The sequence below is a fragment of the Mus musculus genome, chromosome 5, assembly GCF_000001635.26.
Source record: "Mus musculus strain C57BL/6J chromosome 5, GRCm38.p6 C57BL/6J".
Classification (NCBI taxonomy): Eukaryota; Metazoa; Chordata; class Mammalia; order Rodentia; family Muridae; genus Mus; species Mus musculus.
In genome coordinates this window covers 87,991,062-88,009,003 of record NC_000071.6, presented here as the reverse complement: position 1 = coordinate 88,009,003, position 17,942 = coordinate 87,991,062, and the positions used below count along the sequence as shown (strand labels likewise).

The window sequence follows — 17,942 nt, the reverse complement described above, 5'->3', positions numbered from 1 at the left end:
CTTCAAAAATGAGCATAGTCTTCAAAAAGAGACTACAACTAGAACAAAACAAAATTCTATTATATTCCAATATATGCCCCCAGTGTATTATTGAAGGAATCATGGTAGAAAAATATCATGCTCAGTAAATATCCAATATATTTTTTGAATCTTTTTCATGTAAAGTTGGTTGAAGTCATGGATTTATAATGCTATTTGCATTAAATATAATGATGACACCTTACCCATTAATTTCAGGAAATTCTGTGTGGATATATAACACCATGTGCTGTGATTAGTAATTATTTGATGGGTGACACTAAAGGGAAATCTTACTGTCTTTTCATCTGTTTTCATGATTTTGCATTACAGTTGTATTTCCCCTAATGAACACTGCACCTTTTGGAACAAGGTTAGGTTTCTGGAAGGATTAATTTTATGCAAATAACACAGTAGGAGGTGCGGTAGTCACAATGAGGACAACAGTAGATGCTTTATAATGCTGCTCAGCTCTTTATTTTCATTTTGAATAATGCTTAGGTAAAGACTGTTTCTTAAGCCTTTAAAGGTTATTTCTCCCAAAATTCCACAGTGCTTTGGTTGATTTTATTCTTGCTGCAAAAGGGAATTTATTAATTCCCACAACCTCCAAAAAATATCAGTGGAATCTCTAGCAGTAGGAGTAGTTATGGAGATACTGGCAGCTGGCATTGTAGTTGCTTGTACTGTGGTAGGAGGTCCGGTAGGAGGAATGCTTGGAGTAGGTGGAGGAGACGGATTGCTTGGAGGTCTAGGATGTGGAGGAACTGGTGGACAAGGAGGTGGAGGGGGTGGTCGACCAATTCCTGGACCAAAGGGTGGAGGGGGTGGTCTACCAATTCCTGGACCAAAGGGTGGAGGGTGTGGTCTACCAATTCCTGGACCATGGGGAGGGGGAGGAGGAGGGAATGGTCCTCTAGGATCATGTCTTCTAGGGCCTCTGTGACACTCACAGGACTGTGGGAGAAAACGATAAACAATTTTAAATTAAATATTTCACAGAATTATTAGTATATGCACTTTCTGAAGAAGGTATAATTTAATATGGCTTCTAAAAGTCCAGTTCTCCCAAGACATGTGCTGGCTTGAGTTTACCAGCTATGTTCTTTTAGAACAAATTCTGTAGTGCTGGAAACAGAAGATTTTAGAGATTTCATGTCATATGGAATGGTCTATTGACTTACAGTAAAGGTTCTTTGTACTGGATAGAAGCATGTAACAATTAGGCTATATAAGATCAGAGTGACATCTAGCTTATGTCCCCCAAAAAGCAAGCACTCTTCTCATGATCCCTTTCTACTGACTTGGTCTTTATCCATGTTCATCTTGACCTTACTACACTCATTTTTATTAGTCAAGAAAGTGAGAAGGAATACATGGTATTTGTCTTCTGAGAATGGGTTATTGTGAATATTACATTTTGTAGTTCTACCTGTGTTTCTGAAATTCTCATATTATATATATATTTAAAATCAATAAATAAACTTGAAGGGAATCTTGTGGGAATTCAGTAGAATTAAAAAGGTGTGATAGTCAACATAGTCCAGTGTGGGTAAGGGTATTGTGGATCTGGGGTTGGAGAGACTAGTGTGAGGTCAAGAAAAATTCACCCAACTGGAATATGAATCTACAACACAGAAGGCTTGTTACTTCATATTCACTACATATTAATAAACCAAATTGGGGCCACTTAGCACTATGATACAGGATGTAATTTTATGAAGTGTGAAAGGTTGGCCTTGCCTTCCAGGTTCCTCTTCTACCTCTTGAGTCACTTGAGAAGATGACATGTCTGTACCAAGTGTAGGCTATGCCAGGACAAACAGACTTTTTACACTCCTAGTTGGTGATAATTTATTTTGCAGCAACAGAAAATGGTTACATGTTTGTAAGTAGAATCCTCAAACTACCCTGAGAATATATTTACCCCTTTGATCTAAGCACACAAGTTGTCAATGAAAGCTTAGTCATTGAGTGGAAAGAAAATATAATGGAAAAAAATCTTAAGTTCAGTTTTAGTAGATGTAGTCACTGAAATCAATCCTAAATGGAAGTAGTTTCTATAAAGGATTAGAAAATATCTCTGTAACTCAAAAGGTTAGGATTGTTCTGGGTTTTAATTGCAATAAATTCAAAATATGTTATAAAGTTTGTACTTGAAAGAATAACTTAAGGGTAGCAGTGGTGGGAGGTACAGATGTGCTTCGTGTGAGTCTATAAACTGAGTAGTTGCAATACAAGGTATTACAAATAGGGGCCAGAGAGAGACAGAATAGTCTGTAGTGTAAATATGGTGATTGGAGTTCTACATCTATCATGTACCATCTCCATGACTAAAGAAAACTGTTTGGGTTTTTTGTCCTTTGGAAAATGACAATGATACATGTTCCACATCTTACTATCATAAGATTAGCCATGTGATAGTGAGATTCACACCTGAGTCCTTTCATAAGCTCATTTGTGATTTCATGTTGCCTAGACATCTAGACAGTGCTTGCATTCATATAGCACTTGGTGAGCAATCAGTGTCTCACTTGCTATGCTAACCCCCAGTTTAGTGATTTTTCCTAAGCTTCAACATTAAAAATAAACAAGGTTGGAAAGTGTTGAAGGAAAAAAATGCATTCGGAAGTTGGAGTGCTTTAGATAGATGAAAGGTGAAGAATTGCCTCAGTGTCAGGGAAGTCCTTGAAATGATGTCGGAAGACTTTAGAACACAAAGGACCATCTCAACCAGAGGGACAGCATGTGCTCTTGTTCCTGTGCTGCTGACCTGAGTCAAGTTGGCCTGGACCCCCATTCACTGATTTATCTGTTGAGTTCTTTCTCTAATTTGTTCAGCAGACACATTGCCTTCCACAGGTTCAAAGTTTAGGCTAACCCTAAAAAAAGTGTCCCCTTAAGTTCAATTCTAGGACCTGTGGTAGAAGATGCCATGGGCAGTTTATGGCCAGACTTTTATCCTTAGGCACTGTTTTGTAATCCTCTAAAGTTTCTTTTGTCTGTCCTCTCAAGTTTTGTAGAGGCTTATACTGTTCCACATCGACACCAACTTTCTTTCTCTGTTCTCTCCTTCATCCTGAGCCCCCATATTTATCTGCAGTTGGCTCCCTTCTTACTTCACAAGAGGTTGCAGCAGGTAGGAGTGAATTCCCCTGTGTAGACCATGCAGTCTGTACAGTCACTAATGAGTTCAGAGAATGACTTCTCCATTGTTTCCCTGGGGATTGAATTTTTCCCTTTTACTCTGTAACTGTATGTCACTTCATTAACTAGCACACTTCCGGTTTAGAAAATGACCACACCTAGGTCGGATCACCCAACACCTTCCTAGAGCTTAGTGCCTCAGTTCTGTTTAGCTTGATCTCAGCATCTCTCATCTTTTCTCATTTTTATTTTATCATTATAATGACTTAAAAAAAAAAAACCCTGAACTCTGTATTCTATTTTTGCTTCTCTCTTAACTGAAGTACAAAGAGGTTAAAGACATTCCTCAGAAGTTGAACATCAATTAACATCACAACTACTTTAAAGATCTTGCTTCCCAGGATGTTTATACTGCCTGCTTTTACTCTGACCTCTTTTTTAATTTGCATCTCTACAGTAAAGGTAGGGCACTTATGTTCTTTTCACTCCTCATGGCCCCTCACAGTCCTGTTTGTCTCTTTCACCCAACATGCCAAATAACTTTTATTCATAATATTGATGAACTATGTTATTTCAAGACACATCTATGTTACTAGTGCTCTCTCTATCTTACTAGTTCTCTGATCGCTGTCAGACATTAGGGACAAGGTATTCCACTTCAAATGTTGATCACTGCATGCAAGGTCATTCAGAACTTTAGTTTTAATTACCTAGACATAAACTGTGAGAAAAATAAGTTCACATTATTTTTATTTTTGATGTAACTTAATAATGAACATATCTGTGTTTCCCTTTGGCCATCCTGATATTGATCTGAATATTATGCAGTAGTAAACTTTCTTGAGTATGTCTGTTATTTTCATAATGATTTATTATAAATTCTGTGACTATTAAATTAAAACAGATTTTCCAAGTGGAAATTAAACTACTTGATTGGCATTACATCAGTAATTTGCAGATTATATATATGGAAATGGAACTAAATAATGTTTAAAGTCTGATATTAATGTTAATAAAAGAACATAAAGGTTTGTGGCAGGTACAATTGATACTTACCAGGAAGCATCCTACAAGAATGCAGAGGCCTAAGACCAAATTGAGTGGCTTCATCTTTTTTCAGCCTCTGAAAGTAAACAAAATGACTGGTTAGCATCATCTATACAATGAAATGACATTAGTTGGAATATGGTATATATGTAGTACAGTATATTGTAGAATAATTTTCTGAATTTTATCTTGGATTCAGTATTAACAGCATAATGTTTTCAGCCTACAACATTTTACTCTAAAATGATGGGCTTAATTTTCATTTTTCACTTGTGAGATGATGCAGGAAAACTGCCACACATTTGTCCTTGAAGAGTCTGAGCAACAGAAGGTTTAGAAAAGAAAGATTTGGCTTAACAGTAATTGTTTTGAAATGGACATTTTCATTTGTGTATTCTGTTTTACTTTACAATTGCAGTTTTGTGGCATCAAGTTTCTGTAAACTCATATTTGAGATGATCCACTTTAACTTGATCACATTTAATTTCTTATGACAAGGAACAGGTAAGAAAGAAGTCTTCCTATTAAATACACCAAAAGATAAAAGCCTGATTTCATACTTAGACTAGTTTTAACAGTATACTGAGTCCTTTTGTGTACAGTTAATGTTCTCAAGTCTGCTTTCTATTAGCAACTGTGTTTCATCAGTAACCAGGACAGAACAAAACAGTGTTATTTAGGTCTATTTTATTTTTTCAGTTGTCTAAAGGGTTTTGATAAATTTCTGTAATGAGATGGCATGAATTCTTTCTTCACAGCACTGCACACAGTGGCCTGGCAGCTCCTCTAGTCAACCCTGTTCAAAGTGTGAATGTAGGAGCTAATCAATAAAAACGTAGAAAGAATCTTACGATAGTTTTTCACTAGTCATTATGAGCAAATATCACATACCAGTTTTTCCTAAGCTATTTTCCATATGATGCTTAAAGCAAGCAAAATTAGTTGTAAATATATACTTGAGAATAATTCTCTTTCAGAATACATCTGAGAGTAGCCATCATTAAAAAATTTATGTTCATAGCAGCCCTATTTATAATAGCCAGAGGCTGAATGTCCCTCAACAGAGGAATGAATACAGAAAATGCAGTACATTTACACAATGGAGTACTACTCAGCTATTAAAAACAATGAATTTAAGAAATTCTTGGGCAAATGGATGTATCTGGAAGATATTATCCTGAGTGAGGTAACCTAATCACAAAAGAAGTCACTTGATATGCACTCACTGATAAGTGGATATTAGCCCAGAAACCTAGAATGCCCAAGATACAACTTCCAAAACACAAGAAAATCAAGATGGAAGACCAACTCGTGGATACTTCATTCCTCCCTAGAATAGGAAATAAAATATCCATGGAAGGAGGTGCAGAGACAAACTTTGGAGCTAAGACAAAAGGATGGACCATCCAGAGACTGCCCCATCCAGCAGTCCATCCCATAATCAGCCAGCGAACACAGACACTCTTGCATATGCCAGCAAGATTTTGCTGAAAGGACCCTGATATAGCTGTCTCTTGTGAGGCTATGCCAGTGCCTGGCTAATACAGAAGTGGATGCTCACAGTCATCTATAGGATGGATCACAGGGCCCCCAATGGAGGAGCTAGAGAAAGTACCCAAGAACTGAAGGGGCCTGCAACCCTATAGGTGGAACAACAATATGAACTAACCAGTACCCCCAGAGCTCATGTCTCTAGCTGCATATGTATCAGAAGATGGCCTAGTAGGCCATCATTGGGAAGAGAGGCCCCTCAGTCTAACAAACTTTATATGCCCCATTACAGGGGAAAGCCAGGGCCAAGAAGAGGGAGTGAGTGGGTAGGGGAACAGAGGCGGGGGGGGGTATAGGGGACTTTGGAATAGCATTTGAAATGTAAATGAAGAAAATATCTAATAAAAAAAAAGAATTGTAAGAACCCTAAGGTAGATTAAGGAGAAAAGGGAATTGAAGACTTCAGTGGATTCACTATCTGAAATGATCAACATGAATACTTTTCAGTTGCTTGCATAAGTTTTCAAAATGTAATACATTTTATGTCTCATGGTTTCATGTAGGTATTTACTTTTTGCAGCAATGAAAAAAAGAATATTTTATAAGCAGCCTATCAAAACATTGCTTCTGAGAGACTGGCAACACTTAATACAAAGGTATAGGGCTTCATATTCCCAGGAACCTACCTTGGAGACACTTCTTAGCTGGTGAATGTGCTGGTCAGAAGCGGTCTGGTCAGTTATTTTTGAGGGGTGGAAGACTAAGGACCAGAACTCTCAGCTCTTATATATATTGCAATGTAATTTCATTGGCAATAAAGAAACACAAGTCGGAAGATAAAGCAACTTCATCTGATCCTTTATGGACAGGAAGCATCCTTGCCAATTTGGCAGCGTGTTCCTGCATGTTTTTCATTTCTGAATATACTCAGTCACTAAGGGGTTGAGGCTTCCTTAGGACTCTGTACAGTGAGTCAAAATGTGGTTTTGTTTCAGATAAATACAGGGGGGTCTGAGAGACACATTCTTTATTTTAAGAAAAAAAGAGAAGAATTGTTTATTCTCATTGTTCTAGTAGGACATCTTTTCTTATGCCTTAATCTCATGGTATTTCATATGCTATCTTAAAATAAATGTTATGTGAGAAGTAATATATACCTTTCTACACACTCAACTTTATGTTGTTTCTCTCTCTTTTTAAAGCAAAAACTCAAGATATTAACAACAAGGAGACCACTCCCCATACATTCACACAAATAAAAACCCTCAATGGAATCAAAATAAAGAGGGAAAAGACATAGTAAACAAAACAATGCAAAAGCAAAACAAATGAACCTTAAAAAGCTAAATGAGACAAAAATACCATTAATTTAGTTTTATGTTGTCAAACTACTTTTAGGGATGGGGCCTGCCCTGAAGTGTGGCTCACACACACAGTGAAACACCTTTGGAGAAAATACCAATCATGTATTAATTGCAAATAGCTTTCTGGTAGTGATGGAAGCCCATGTGCACTCCCTGTCTCAGAGCAAGGAGTCCACTGGGCTTGTACCTGTGTAGGCATTGCACGTGCTGCCTTGAGTTCATGTTTATCAGCCTCAATGTATACAGAAGACTATGTTTTCTTGGAGTCACCAATCTCCTCTGGATCTTACAATCTTTCTGAATGGGTGTTATTGGGGGGGGAGCTTTTATGAAGATACCACACTTAGGACTGAGTACTTTAAAGTCTTTCATTATTTGTACCTGTTGTGAGTCTATGAATTAGTTCAAATCTACTGTAAGAGGAAGCCTTTTTAATGAGGGCTGAATGACGTACTGATCTATTGGTATACCAGTATGTCATTATGAGTTTGTTTATTGATATGTTCTCTTGTTAGAATATTAGTATTAGATTTTCCCTTAGAATTATGACCCATCTAATCACAGATTCTTGACCACTCTAGCATCATCAGGTATGGGTTCTGTCTAATACAGTGGGCCTTAAATACAGCCAAAATTATTGGTTACTCCTATAACTTTCATGCCACCATAACACCAATATTTCTTGCAGGTAAATTTCTCTTATAGGTCCCAGTATTTGTAGCTAGGAGATACCAATATTTATACTTCTTCTCTAGCATCATACAAAGTATCTTCCAATATCTTGAGTGCTAGTAAATGGGGGTAGAACTTCTATTTAGGTATGAACTCAACTTTTCTGGATTTGATGGCATATTGAAATGTTGTTTTCAGCAGTAGGACCTTAAACTCAGGTTGTGGAGAGTAACTAATAGTTATGAAAATAGCCAGTAATATTTAAATTTTCCATAGAACCTCTTAGTCAACAATTCATCGAGATGTAACCTAAATGCTGGCGATGGAGGTTTTATTAGTGGCAACAGATCTCGATTTGGGTATTGTCTTCTCTATTGTTTAGTGACTCCATTTAGATTGCTTTCTTATGTGTATGTATTTTAGGAAGCTTCTACACTGGTAAGTTTCCATATGGACTTAAATGACCTTTTGTATTAGTCTTTCTGTCTCACATTCCTTCCTTTCTCCTTTTCAGTCCCCTTCCTATTTAATTCCACTATTGCAGTTCCTTCTTTGTCTCACCTTTACAATACATTCTATTTCCTCTTCCTTGTTGTATTCTTTAAAACACTCTTATTTTTTAAAAATAATGTTAAAGGAAGAACTATAACAAGGTGTGTTTAAAAGTTTATGTAATACTTTACATTACTAACTTGAGGAATTTAAATGAAAATTTGATTACATGCTGAAGCATTTTTACTTAAAAACTGAATGAAAAGTACAGCTTCGAAGTTTTGGTTAATCCAGGCTTTGATAAGTCTGCTCACTCCATGTTTGGAATCCTTTCCCATGCTTCATGTCTCCTTTCAAACAGAAATGCATGCTATACATCTAATAGAATTGATCCTCGCAAAGATGGAGTAAATTAACAGTCAGGGAAAAAAATCCTTTTGTTTCAAGCCTGAGGCTAACACATATTATTAGCTGGGATGTATGGATCTTATGTAACAAAGTTTTATCTTACTGTGTCTAAATCTCTTCTTTTGAAAGCTGTGTTTATCGCCTTCTCTTTATAGGCCCCATTTTCTTCATTCATTCTGTGGGTTACATAGTAGGTGTAAGATACAGATTAGCTGTAGTTTCATCCAATTGTGAAGGCTTAGATATGAAAATTATTTGGAAATCACAGATTTTGTATGAATAAATACAAGTTGATATTAGTTATAAATTATTCCTTATAATGTTTATATTTTTCAGGCATCAGTGCCTTTCAAAATATTACAGCAATATAAGGAATTACAAAACTCCAATTATGGTTGGTTGCTATTACTGAGATTCCACAAGCCTCAACATCACTGAGGATGGCTCTCTGAGAGAGTTAGCGCTGAAAGAAGCTTTCCTTTAACAATTCAGTCTGGGGCAGGATCAATCTCTCTTTCTTTTTGGATGCTAAGGGAGTTATCATCCAAGGGTTTTAAGTCAGGTGTGATGTACATTATAATGGATCATTGCCACTGAAGAAAAGAGGATTAGCTCTGTCAGGACAGATTGTTTCTGATAGGTCTGCAAGAAGAAAAGTATTAGAGCAGCACCAAAAAAACAGAAGCATGTCGACCAAGAGAGAAATGATCATGCACGCCAACCCATGGCTATCAACGACTGTACCAAATATTCTCTGGAAGGATATTTTCATAGAGCTGATGTCTCTCATTACAGGAAATCCACAGGACAGTAGAACATGCTATTGTTTTGATAGAGACATATGTAATATTTTCCTAATATTATTGGATTAGCACACTTCCACACAAAAATGCATTGACATTTATTTGACATGTGATCTCTTTTGCCCTGTGACTTAACTCTTATTTCTGTTGAAATGCATAAACAAAAGCTATTATTTTTCCATTGGAAAATTACATAAATGTTATTATCTTATATTATTCTTAAAAATGTATTAGTCTCTAGATTAATATTTTCCTAAATATTTATCAAACTTTAGAAGATAGATTATGATTTTAAAAACTCTGTGGAAGTTTAAACTATTTTGTAATTTCCAAGCACCCAAAGTTAACAGGACAGTGAAATCAGATTTAAAACTCATATTATCAACAAACGATAATCATAGTAATTATTTATAAGGACCATCTTCTGTCCTACTAAAAGTTATAAGAAAAATCCCTCTTTATGTTCAGTCAGAAAGCACATTACTTTATCTCAAGCAGGAAACTGGGCTTTGCATATAATCTAAATGTTCCAAGCTTATGAATATAAACAGCTATAAAATTTCACTTTAAATCTGCTCTATAAACCAAAGAAGTTCACTTGTGTTTCAGTATCTCTTTTGTAGTATTCCTAAGTTTATCTTAATTTTGGCTTAATTTTTTTTTTTTTTTGAGAATTTTGTAATTAGCACTACAGCTAAAGCACACTTACCCTTCTCTTTACCCTCTCTAGTGTTTGTATGCCTGCTTCCACTTTCATGACTTTTATTTGCTTATTATTATTGTTAGAAATATACACATGTGTCTATGAATATCCATTTAGGCATATATTTATATGAAAATATACATAAATAACTGCTGAATTTATTTAGCTTTTATATGTGTGTGTATCCAGAGTTGAATACTTGGGATTGGACAGCTTATGTGAGTGCTTGTCCCTGGAGGAGACTGAGTCTCCTTTCCTTAGCAGCTATTAATCACCTGCAGTTCTTCATCTGATCATGGAACTATGTAAGATTTCCCCTGATCATGTAGGTGTGTAACCTGGTGCTGTCATTATGCTGGCCAGTTCTAAATGGTTAGATATAAATATAGCTCTCACTCATCAAAAAAGATTTCCCTTTTCTTTAAATTCAATGTGTACTATTATAGATATATATCCGGTAAAAATGTGGTAAATATGTTCATGGAGTGCCCAACATGAACAGAAACATCTGTAATGAAACCCAAACTCACCCGCACATCCTCTTTTTTACTCTAGCCTGCTCTGTCCATATTAGACTTAGAACTAACAAAAATAGTCAACATCCCTAGGTCACATTGCAAAAATACAAACACTTGTAGCTGCTTCTGTTTTAATGCTAATTGGACTCCCAAAACTGTTTTCAGGAGACTGTCTGCACATAGCTTCTGGGAGCCTGCCCCCAGTTAATCCTGATTGGTAGCATTCAACAGCTTGGGAGAAGAGACATAGGCAAGGTTTATGGTTCCTGGGATTGGGACCAAAAAGGAGGAGGAAGAAGGAGACATGGAGAATGCCATGGAAGGGTAATAACATGTTGGAAGGAGAAGCAGAGCCACCATGTTAAGGTGCCAAGAGAACACGGCCCAGAGGGCTGCTCAGTTGGATCAAGAACAGCCAAGATGGAATATAGAAATTACTGAATAGTAACTAGGAGTTATCAGTGGGAGGTAGATTCTAACAGCATGGATGTTAGGCCATTGCCCACCTATTATACTCCTTATGGCATATTAACAATATAAAGTCTTTGTGTGTGTGTGTGTGTGTGTGTGTGTGTGTGTGTGTGTGTGTGTGTGTGTGTGCCTTTCATTTGGGAACATAAGCCATTGAGAAAGACAATAACCCTGTGTCAGGATTTATTAAAAACATTCATACTATAAAAACTATGAAGCATCAAGTGAGCATCTCCTCTCTAAAACCTACCAATCTTATAGAGATATTTGCCAATGATAATTACCTAGACAATCTCCAGAGCACAGACAAACAATATTAAACATCATCAAAGGATTCAAAGTATTTAAGAAGACACTTAGAATCAACTCAGTGAACTCAAGGAGAAAGAACTTAAGGAGAATAAAACCTCAGTGATTCCCAAGAAAAAAACAAAATAAGGCTGGTGGAAGTAACAAAGACAATCCAGTACGTGAGAGCAGAATTAAATAAGGAGAAACACTATGGAGAACTCAAGCTGAAATGAAGATCGAGTTGAAAAACCCCAATAATCCAATGGAAGACCTCAAAGGACAGCCTTACAAATAGAATGGGCCAAGCAGGGAAAAAAACAAAACAAAACTAATAGAGTGTTTGGAGTCAAAGATAAATAAAAATAGTAAACACACACATACACACAAAGAACATTCAGGAAATGTGGGGACACTATAAAAAGACCAAAGCTCAGAATTATGAGCATAGATAAGTGAGAAGAACCCCATGTCACTGACATAAATAAGATCTTTAACAAGATAAAAGAAAACTTTCCCAAACTAAGGAAAGTAGCTCGTATAGAGATCCATGAACCAAACAGAACATCAAAGAAAGAAGAGCAGAAAAGAAAATATCAATTGTGATTTTGTACCTTCTACAATATTGTGATTCTGTACCTTCTAGAATGGTCCATAACAGTTTCCTGATCAGCATCTGTTCTCTTAATGAAAAAAAATTGCTTTTCCTGACTGCTTGGATTTTACATAAATTTACCCATAGTTTCTTTTTAAAAATTACTTATTTTTATTTCCAGCTGAATGTCTTATTTCTGTCTTTGTTAAACCTTTGAAGAGTAATGAATAAACAATGTATTCCTCTGTTCTTAGCTCTTGGAACTGAAGGAAGTTTGTTAAATCATTTGAGTAAATTGTTTCAGAAGTGTTATATGAGAATCAAACTTAAGGCCAAGCACAAGCTTAGAGGGTGATTTACCATTGCGCATGTACACAATCCTACCAAATACACATAAGTTGCTCTAAAATACTTTTAAATAAAATGATCCACAGAACAAGCAGTACAAAATTTTATTTAAGTAATTCTTGAAAATATTACATTAGATGAAGAAATATTGTTTGCCATAGTCATAAAGAGAATTTCTGTAGACCTGTAGAAAATTAATATTTTTCCTAAGTTTTTCAAAACCTATATTTTTTTAGATTATTATATCTTTGAGGGGAAGTACAAAATTTTACTTCTTCATTGTAGCTATTATCATCATAATTTTATATACAACCCCACTCTCCACATGTGCTGTCTGTTTTCATGGGTTCTAAGGTTTTAAGTATTACAAGTATTCTGGGGATTTTAAGTATTTAGAGAAAGACTTTCTTCTTGTCAGTGTCCTCTGAATAACCACACAGCTATTCTTACAGCACTAATTCTGTGTTATATTTTGAAAGTGATGTGACCCAGGATCTTCCTCCCTGGGGACTAGCTTTCATAATTCCACAGAGTAACATGCACGATTCCAAGAGAAGAGAGCAACCAACACTCTTACCCAGCTATGATGCCTATGAACCACAATAATGATTACCAAGGCAGTGTAACACTACAGGTGCAATAGTGCTACATGTGCCTTGGTAACCAAGAGCTTAGTTAGATTTAAGACCAGTTCAACAATATTAAATTCATGCCTGCGATTGGATCTGTGTCACTGTCCAAGGCTATAGAAGTCAGGAAATTGGAGAAAAACCTATAGCCACCACTTTAGTAAGCCATAGTAATCCCCAACTACATGCTTAATATTTACTCATCGTCATACAAGTTGGTGAAATTCTCACCCCTAACCGAAATGTTTCTTTTTAACTGATGGAGACCTTTACAGCAAACCAAAATAGATCACAAAGCAGAGAAGAAGAGCCTGTGTGTTGCTAAGTCAGCGCAACTCTTATATCTAAGACTCAGGAATCATTTGCAGAAGGAGCTGAAAGACTGTGCCAGAGGAACAGGATGCTTTCTGTGAGGCTGGGATTCTTACTAACATCAGAGAAGCTATACTCATGAAGTCTCATCAACATAGTCATCTAAGCAGAACCTGGGAAAGGATGACCCCAATAGTCATGTTATAATGGATGGGGAAAGCCCATGAAGCCTCAATCTTAGACAAAGAAGTACAGACAACTAAGGAGTGCTGAAACCAAGGGTCTCGCCTCTCTTGAAAAGATTATATGCCCCAGTACAGGGTAATGCCAGGGCCAGGAAGCAGGAGTGGATGGGTTGGGGAGAAGGTTGGGGGGAGGGTATAGGGGACTTTAGGGATAGCATCTGAAATGTAAATGAAGAAAATATCTAATAAAGAGTTGTTTAAAATTAAAAAAAAAAAGTCGTGCTGAGAGTAGGTAAATTATTTTGCTTGGGGAAGAGCCTCCCAATTCAATAACCACTCCAAAATAATCATGCCTGAGATCATGTACATACAAGTTATACTACACAAACTGAGAGGGTTATATTTATATATTTTGGAATACATGTAACAACAGTTAATGAGAAAAGAGACCATGAGTTTCAAACAATGTAAGAAAGGGCTTTGACAAGAGCAAGAGAAGGGTAAAAATGCAGTGATTATAATTGCACAAAATAAAATTATTAAATGTGGCCTAGTAAGAGTGTGAAGTGTATGTGAAGTCTGAACATACTATAGTCATATATTACGGGACTTTAAAACACTTGAACATCTGTTGAGTTAGGCATTGTTGGCAGGTCCTGGAAGGGACTATCCATGGACCCCCAAACAACAAGTGATTTATATAGTTATATTTATATACATTATAGTTGTTATAAATATAAATACTTCATATATTTATATAAGATGCAATTATGTGTGCACATATGATTGTTTGCTTTTGACTACATCATTAATATTCTGCAGTAGAAAGTGCTTCAAAATCTTTCTAGTTTCTTACAGGTACATTTGTCTGAATAGAACCATCTGAGTATTAATATACTATGTTAACATGCTGATTATAGTGTCATTCTCTAGAGGAACAAAGGAGTCTAATTACATATGATCCGATGCATAAATTGAGTTGCTTTTAAAATAAGATTAAAGAAGAAATGAAAAGACTCTGGAAAATATTTTCACCTTAGTTTGCCATGTCTCATACTTTGGTGTATTTGCCATCTCAGACACTTGTAAAGTCTAGTTGGCTGTAGTGTTTCCACCCACAGCAAGACTACTGACATCTGTATCAGTTCAAGTGTTATTACCTTTATCATTCCGGGAGTTTATATCTGTGGCATTAGGAGTAGTGACACCTGTATCACTCTGGGAGTTTATATCTGTGGCATTTGGAGTGGTGACACCTGTATCATTCTGGGAGTTTATATCTGTGGCATTTAGAGTGTTGTTACCTGTATCATTCTGGGAGTTTATATCTGTGGCATTTAGAGTGTTGTTACCTGTATCATTCTGGGAGTTTGTATCTGTGGCATTTGGAGTGCTCTCATCTGTATCAGTTAGGGAGGTAACTGTAGCATTTGGAGTACTCTCATCTGTATCAGTTGGCGAGGTAGCATTTGGAGTGCTGATACCTGCCACAGTTTGGGAGGTATCAGCTGTAGCATTTGGAGTATTGTCATCTGTAGTAGCTGTGCTATTTGAAGGAGATGGGCTGCTTTCATCTGCCTCAGTTGGGGCAGTATCATTTGTGGTAGTTGAGTTAGCATCAGGCTGGAGGAGTCTAGCAGGAGTGATGGAGTTGCCATCTGGCTGCAGACTGAGGATTTATGGACTTGAGATAACTGGGGACCATGAGGACAGGAAGCACGGGCCAAATGATTAGTTGCTTTAGAGTTCCCCGATGTTTTCTGGTTCACTTGCTTCTCCATAGTGTTGAGATTTTCATGAAATTTGAATTTAGATGATTTAGATTTCTCTTCAAAAATGTTAGTATGCTTCAGAGAAAGAATACAAGTGGAGCAAAACAAAAATTTAGAATTGTTTTGGAAAGGATGAAATGCATAAACAAATCTATCAATTACTTCTAAAATTATGTAATTATTCTAACTTGATTTCATAAGTAATTAATGGAGTGCCATCCTTATCTCATATGGCTTTGAACTATGATCTTTGACAAAATATGAGAAGTAAATTGTATCAATGCTGCTCTCAAATCCTAATAGTAATATTGAAGTTTCCCTCAAAATTGATCAATTATAAATTGCCTGTTGAAAAGATCAGTCACCACAGAAAGTTTTTAGTTACTGGACCACATGACTCTTTACTGTACAACTTAATTACTAACTCAGTTATTTAATCCAATATCTAGATACCTTAGAGATATTTAATTTTGCCAAATTTATTTCACCAGAAAGAAATTTCAATGTGTGTGTCCTGTGAAAGCCTTATTTTAGCAATACCATGGACACCATATTATGTTGTTTACTTAGGATTTTAACAGGACAGTCCTTAAGATTTTGCATTAGAACACAATCTCTCACTCTTAACATTGCACTCAGAAGTTAGTCCTTGGGAATATAAATGTGACTGTCCACCTTGCTCTCCACAAATCATTCCTTTTCTACTTCATTGGTGTGCTCCTGTCTTTCAGACTGGGTTGAAAGTATTGAAGGAAGAAATTTAGTCCTTAGGGACTGATGGTTCTTTGAAACATAGAACTAATACAACGTTATGGATGTGTTCCCAGGATGGAAGAGCTCACACGTAGTAAATCTTTAGTGAAAAACTCGGTGTTTGAGATGAATTTCTTTCATTTGACCACTGGTTTAACCTTATGACTATTTATTTCTCTTCCCAGGACTTTTTTTCCATGATTTTTAAAATTTATAATTATAATAAACAAACAAAACAAAACAACACAAAAAACCCAAGGTATTGTCATTTAAATGAACTATGAAGACCACATACTGTGTGGTTGATCATATCCTTGCTTCCAATAGTTGGTAGATACTGGGAGTAAAGTTGATTCTTGAGTAGCAGTAATTAATTACTCAAAATATGTTTTGCACAATTAGGACATGAGGACTATGATAAGGTAAAATATCTGACGGATAAGAAATGGAATAGAAAGCAAAAGGGCAGGTATTCGTCAAAATTGTCATGAACTTTCCCTATGGATTTAGAATTATTATTTTACTTCTCTTAAATATCAGACAGTTTGGGTCAGAAAGCCTGAAAGCAACTTTCCACAGCATTGGAGGTAGAAAAGACTTTTTTGTACCTTAGAGCTTCTGTATTATCAGGAAGTGGGAAACTTGGTTGTATACCAGTAACTATTTGCTGGTCCCACACTCTCAGTGAAGTTCACTTCCTGTTGTGTGAACACTATGTGAATTAGAAATGGCCAAGTTAAGAAAGGATTTGTAATTTTGAAAAATCCAGATGATTTTCTCTTATTTCAGTGAATACCATTGACTAAAAAAAGAAAACAGATTTTGAGTCTTGTAAATTCATAGGGATTAGTCCTTAACAAATATAAAGAAAGATACTTGTACATCAAAGAAACATAGAAAGGTTTTGATACTCAGTAGTGAATATCATTTGACAGAGCTAAACAGCCTCAGTGCCATTGCAGATAAGTAACTGTTTCCTCAGATAGACACTGGAGGTAAGATTTTTGTTACAAAACTTTTGGTTCTCAGATGTTGATATTCAGGTGATCCTTTGGCTTTGTGCTGTAAGGTTTTTTTTTTTATTGAGAATAATAAAAAATTAAAAATTTTGAATCTCTTCACTCCTTGACAATAAAAGGTTTTGATTATGATTGGGAATCTAAAAGAAAACCAGAAATATAAAATTTAATCTTAGTTTTTTTCTTTTATGTACATCAGTAGACTAAAAGGAAATAAAAACAAATATAAAATCAGGTTAGAGTATGCACAGCATCTTGAGAAGGATACTGATTGTAAATCATGTATGAGGGTATTAGGCAGGAGTTAAACAGCTCTGGATTGAACAACTGTATTCTATACTTACTGATAAGCAAGCATTTAGGTTCAAGATGACAGCAAATAGAATCAGAGGCTTCATTTTCTTGAAAAGCTCCCTAGGTCAAGACAGAAAGACATGTGATTGGCGAGGAGACAAATAAGAATGTACTGTCTACAGAATATTAACCATAGAGAAAGTCATTAATGTCTAGTTGGCATACCTGTACCCTATATACATTTATTGTATAAAATGAATTTACCAACTTGCAAGAAAAATGCTGAATCAAACAGAAATGAGCAAAATTCAAGAATTGGTGATTTAAAAAAATAACACAGGGAATGGAAAACAGAGAGGAAAAGTTCTTCCTTTCTTGTCTTCAATTCACACATTGAATAATTCTTTGTAGCTATGATTTTGTGGCTACTAGACTGTTATTTGAAAGAAGTTACTAAAGTAAACATGCAGGCAAATCAAGGAAATATAATTCTGGCATCCTGTCACTCAAACTTTCTTTCTAATGAGGTAGTTTTGCAAAGTTGACAGCAGGATACAAAAGGGACACCCAATGCTTATAGCTGTGACATAAAAATCTTAGTGTCTGGAAGCAA

The 17,942-nt window shown here is 35.9% G+C and overlaps 1 protein-coding gene across 2 annotated transcripts; it reads right to left on the bottom strand.

Annotated features, from left to right (window-relative positions):
• Positions 1 to 469: 469 nt before the first annotated feature.
• Positions 470 to 17,449, bottom strand: Smr3a (submaxillary gland androgen regulated protein 3A). Of its 2 annotated transcripts, none has more exons than XM_017320753.2 (3): positions 17,380 to 17,449; positions 4,222 to 4,288; positions 470 to 975 (listed from the first exon to the last, which is right to left on the bottom strand). In XM_017320753.2, exons 2-3 carry the CDS (start codon positions 4,273 to 4,275, stop codon positions 586 to 588), a joined length of 444 nt encoding a protein of 147 aa, XP_017176242.1. In that variant the 5' UTR covers positions 4,276 to 4,288; positions 17,380 to 17,449; the 3' UTR covers positions 470 to 585. The 2 variants fall into 2 exon arrangements, with proteins under 2 accessions (XP_017176242.1, NP_035552.1); NM_011422.3 differs by lacking the exon at positions 17,380 to 17,449 and adding an exon at positions 6,390 to 6,479.
• Positions 17,450 to 17,942: the final 493 nt, after the last annotated feature.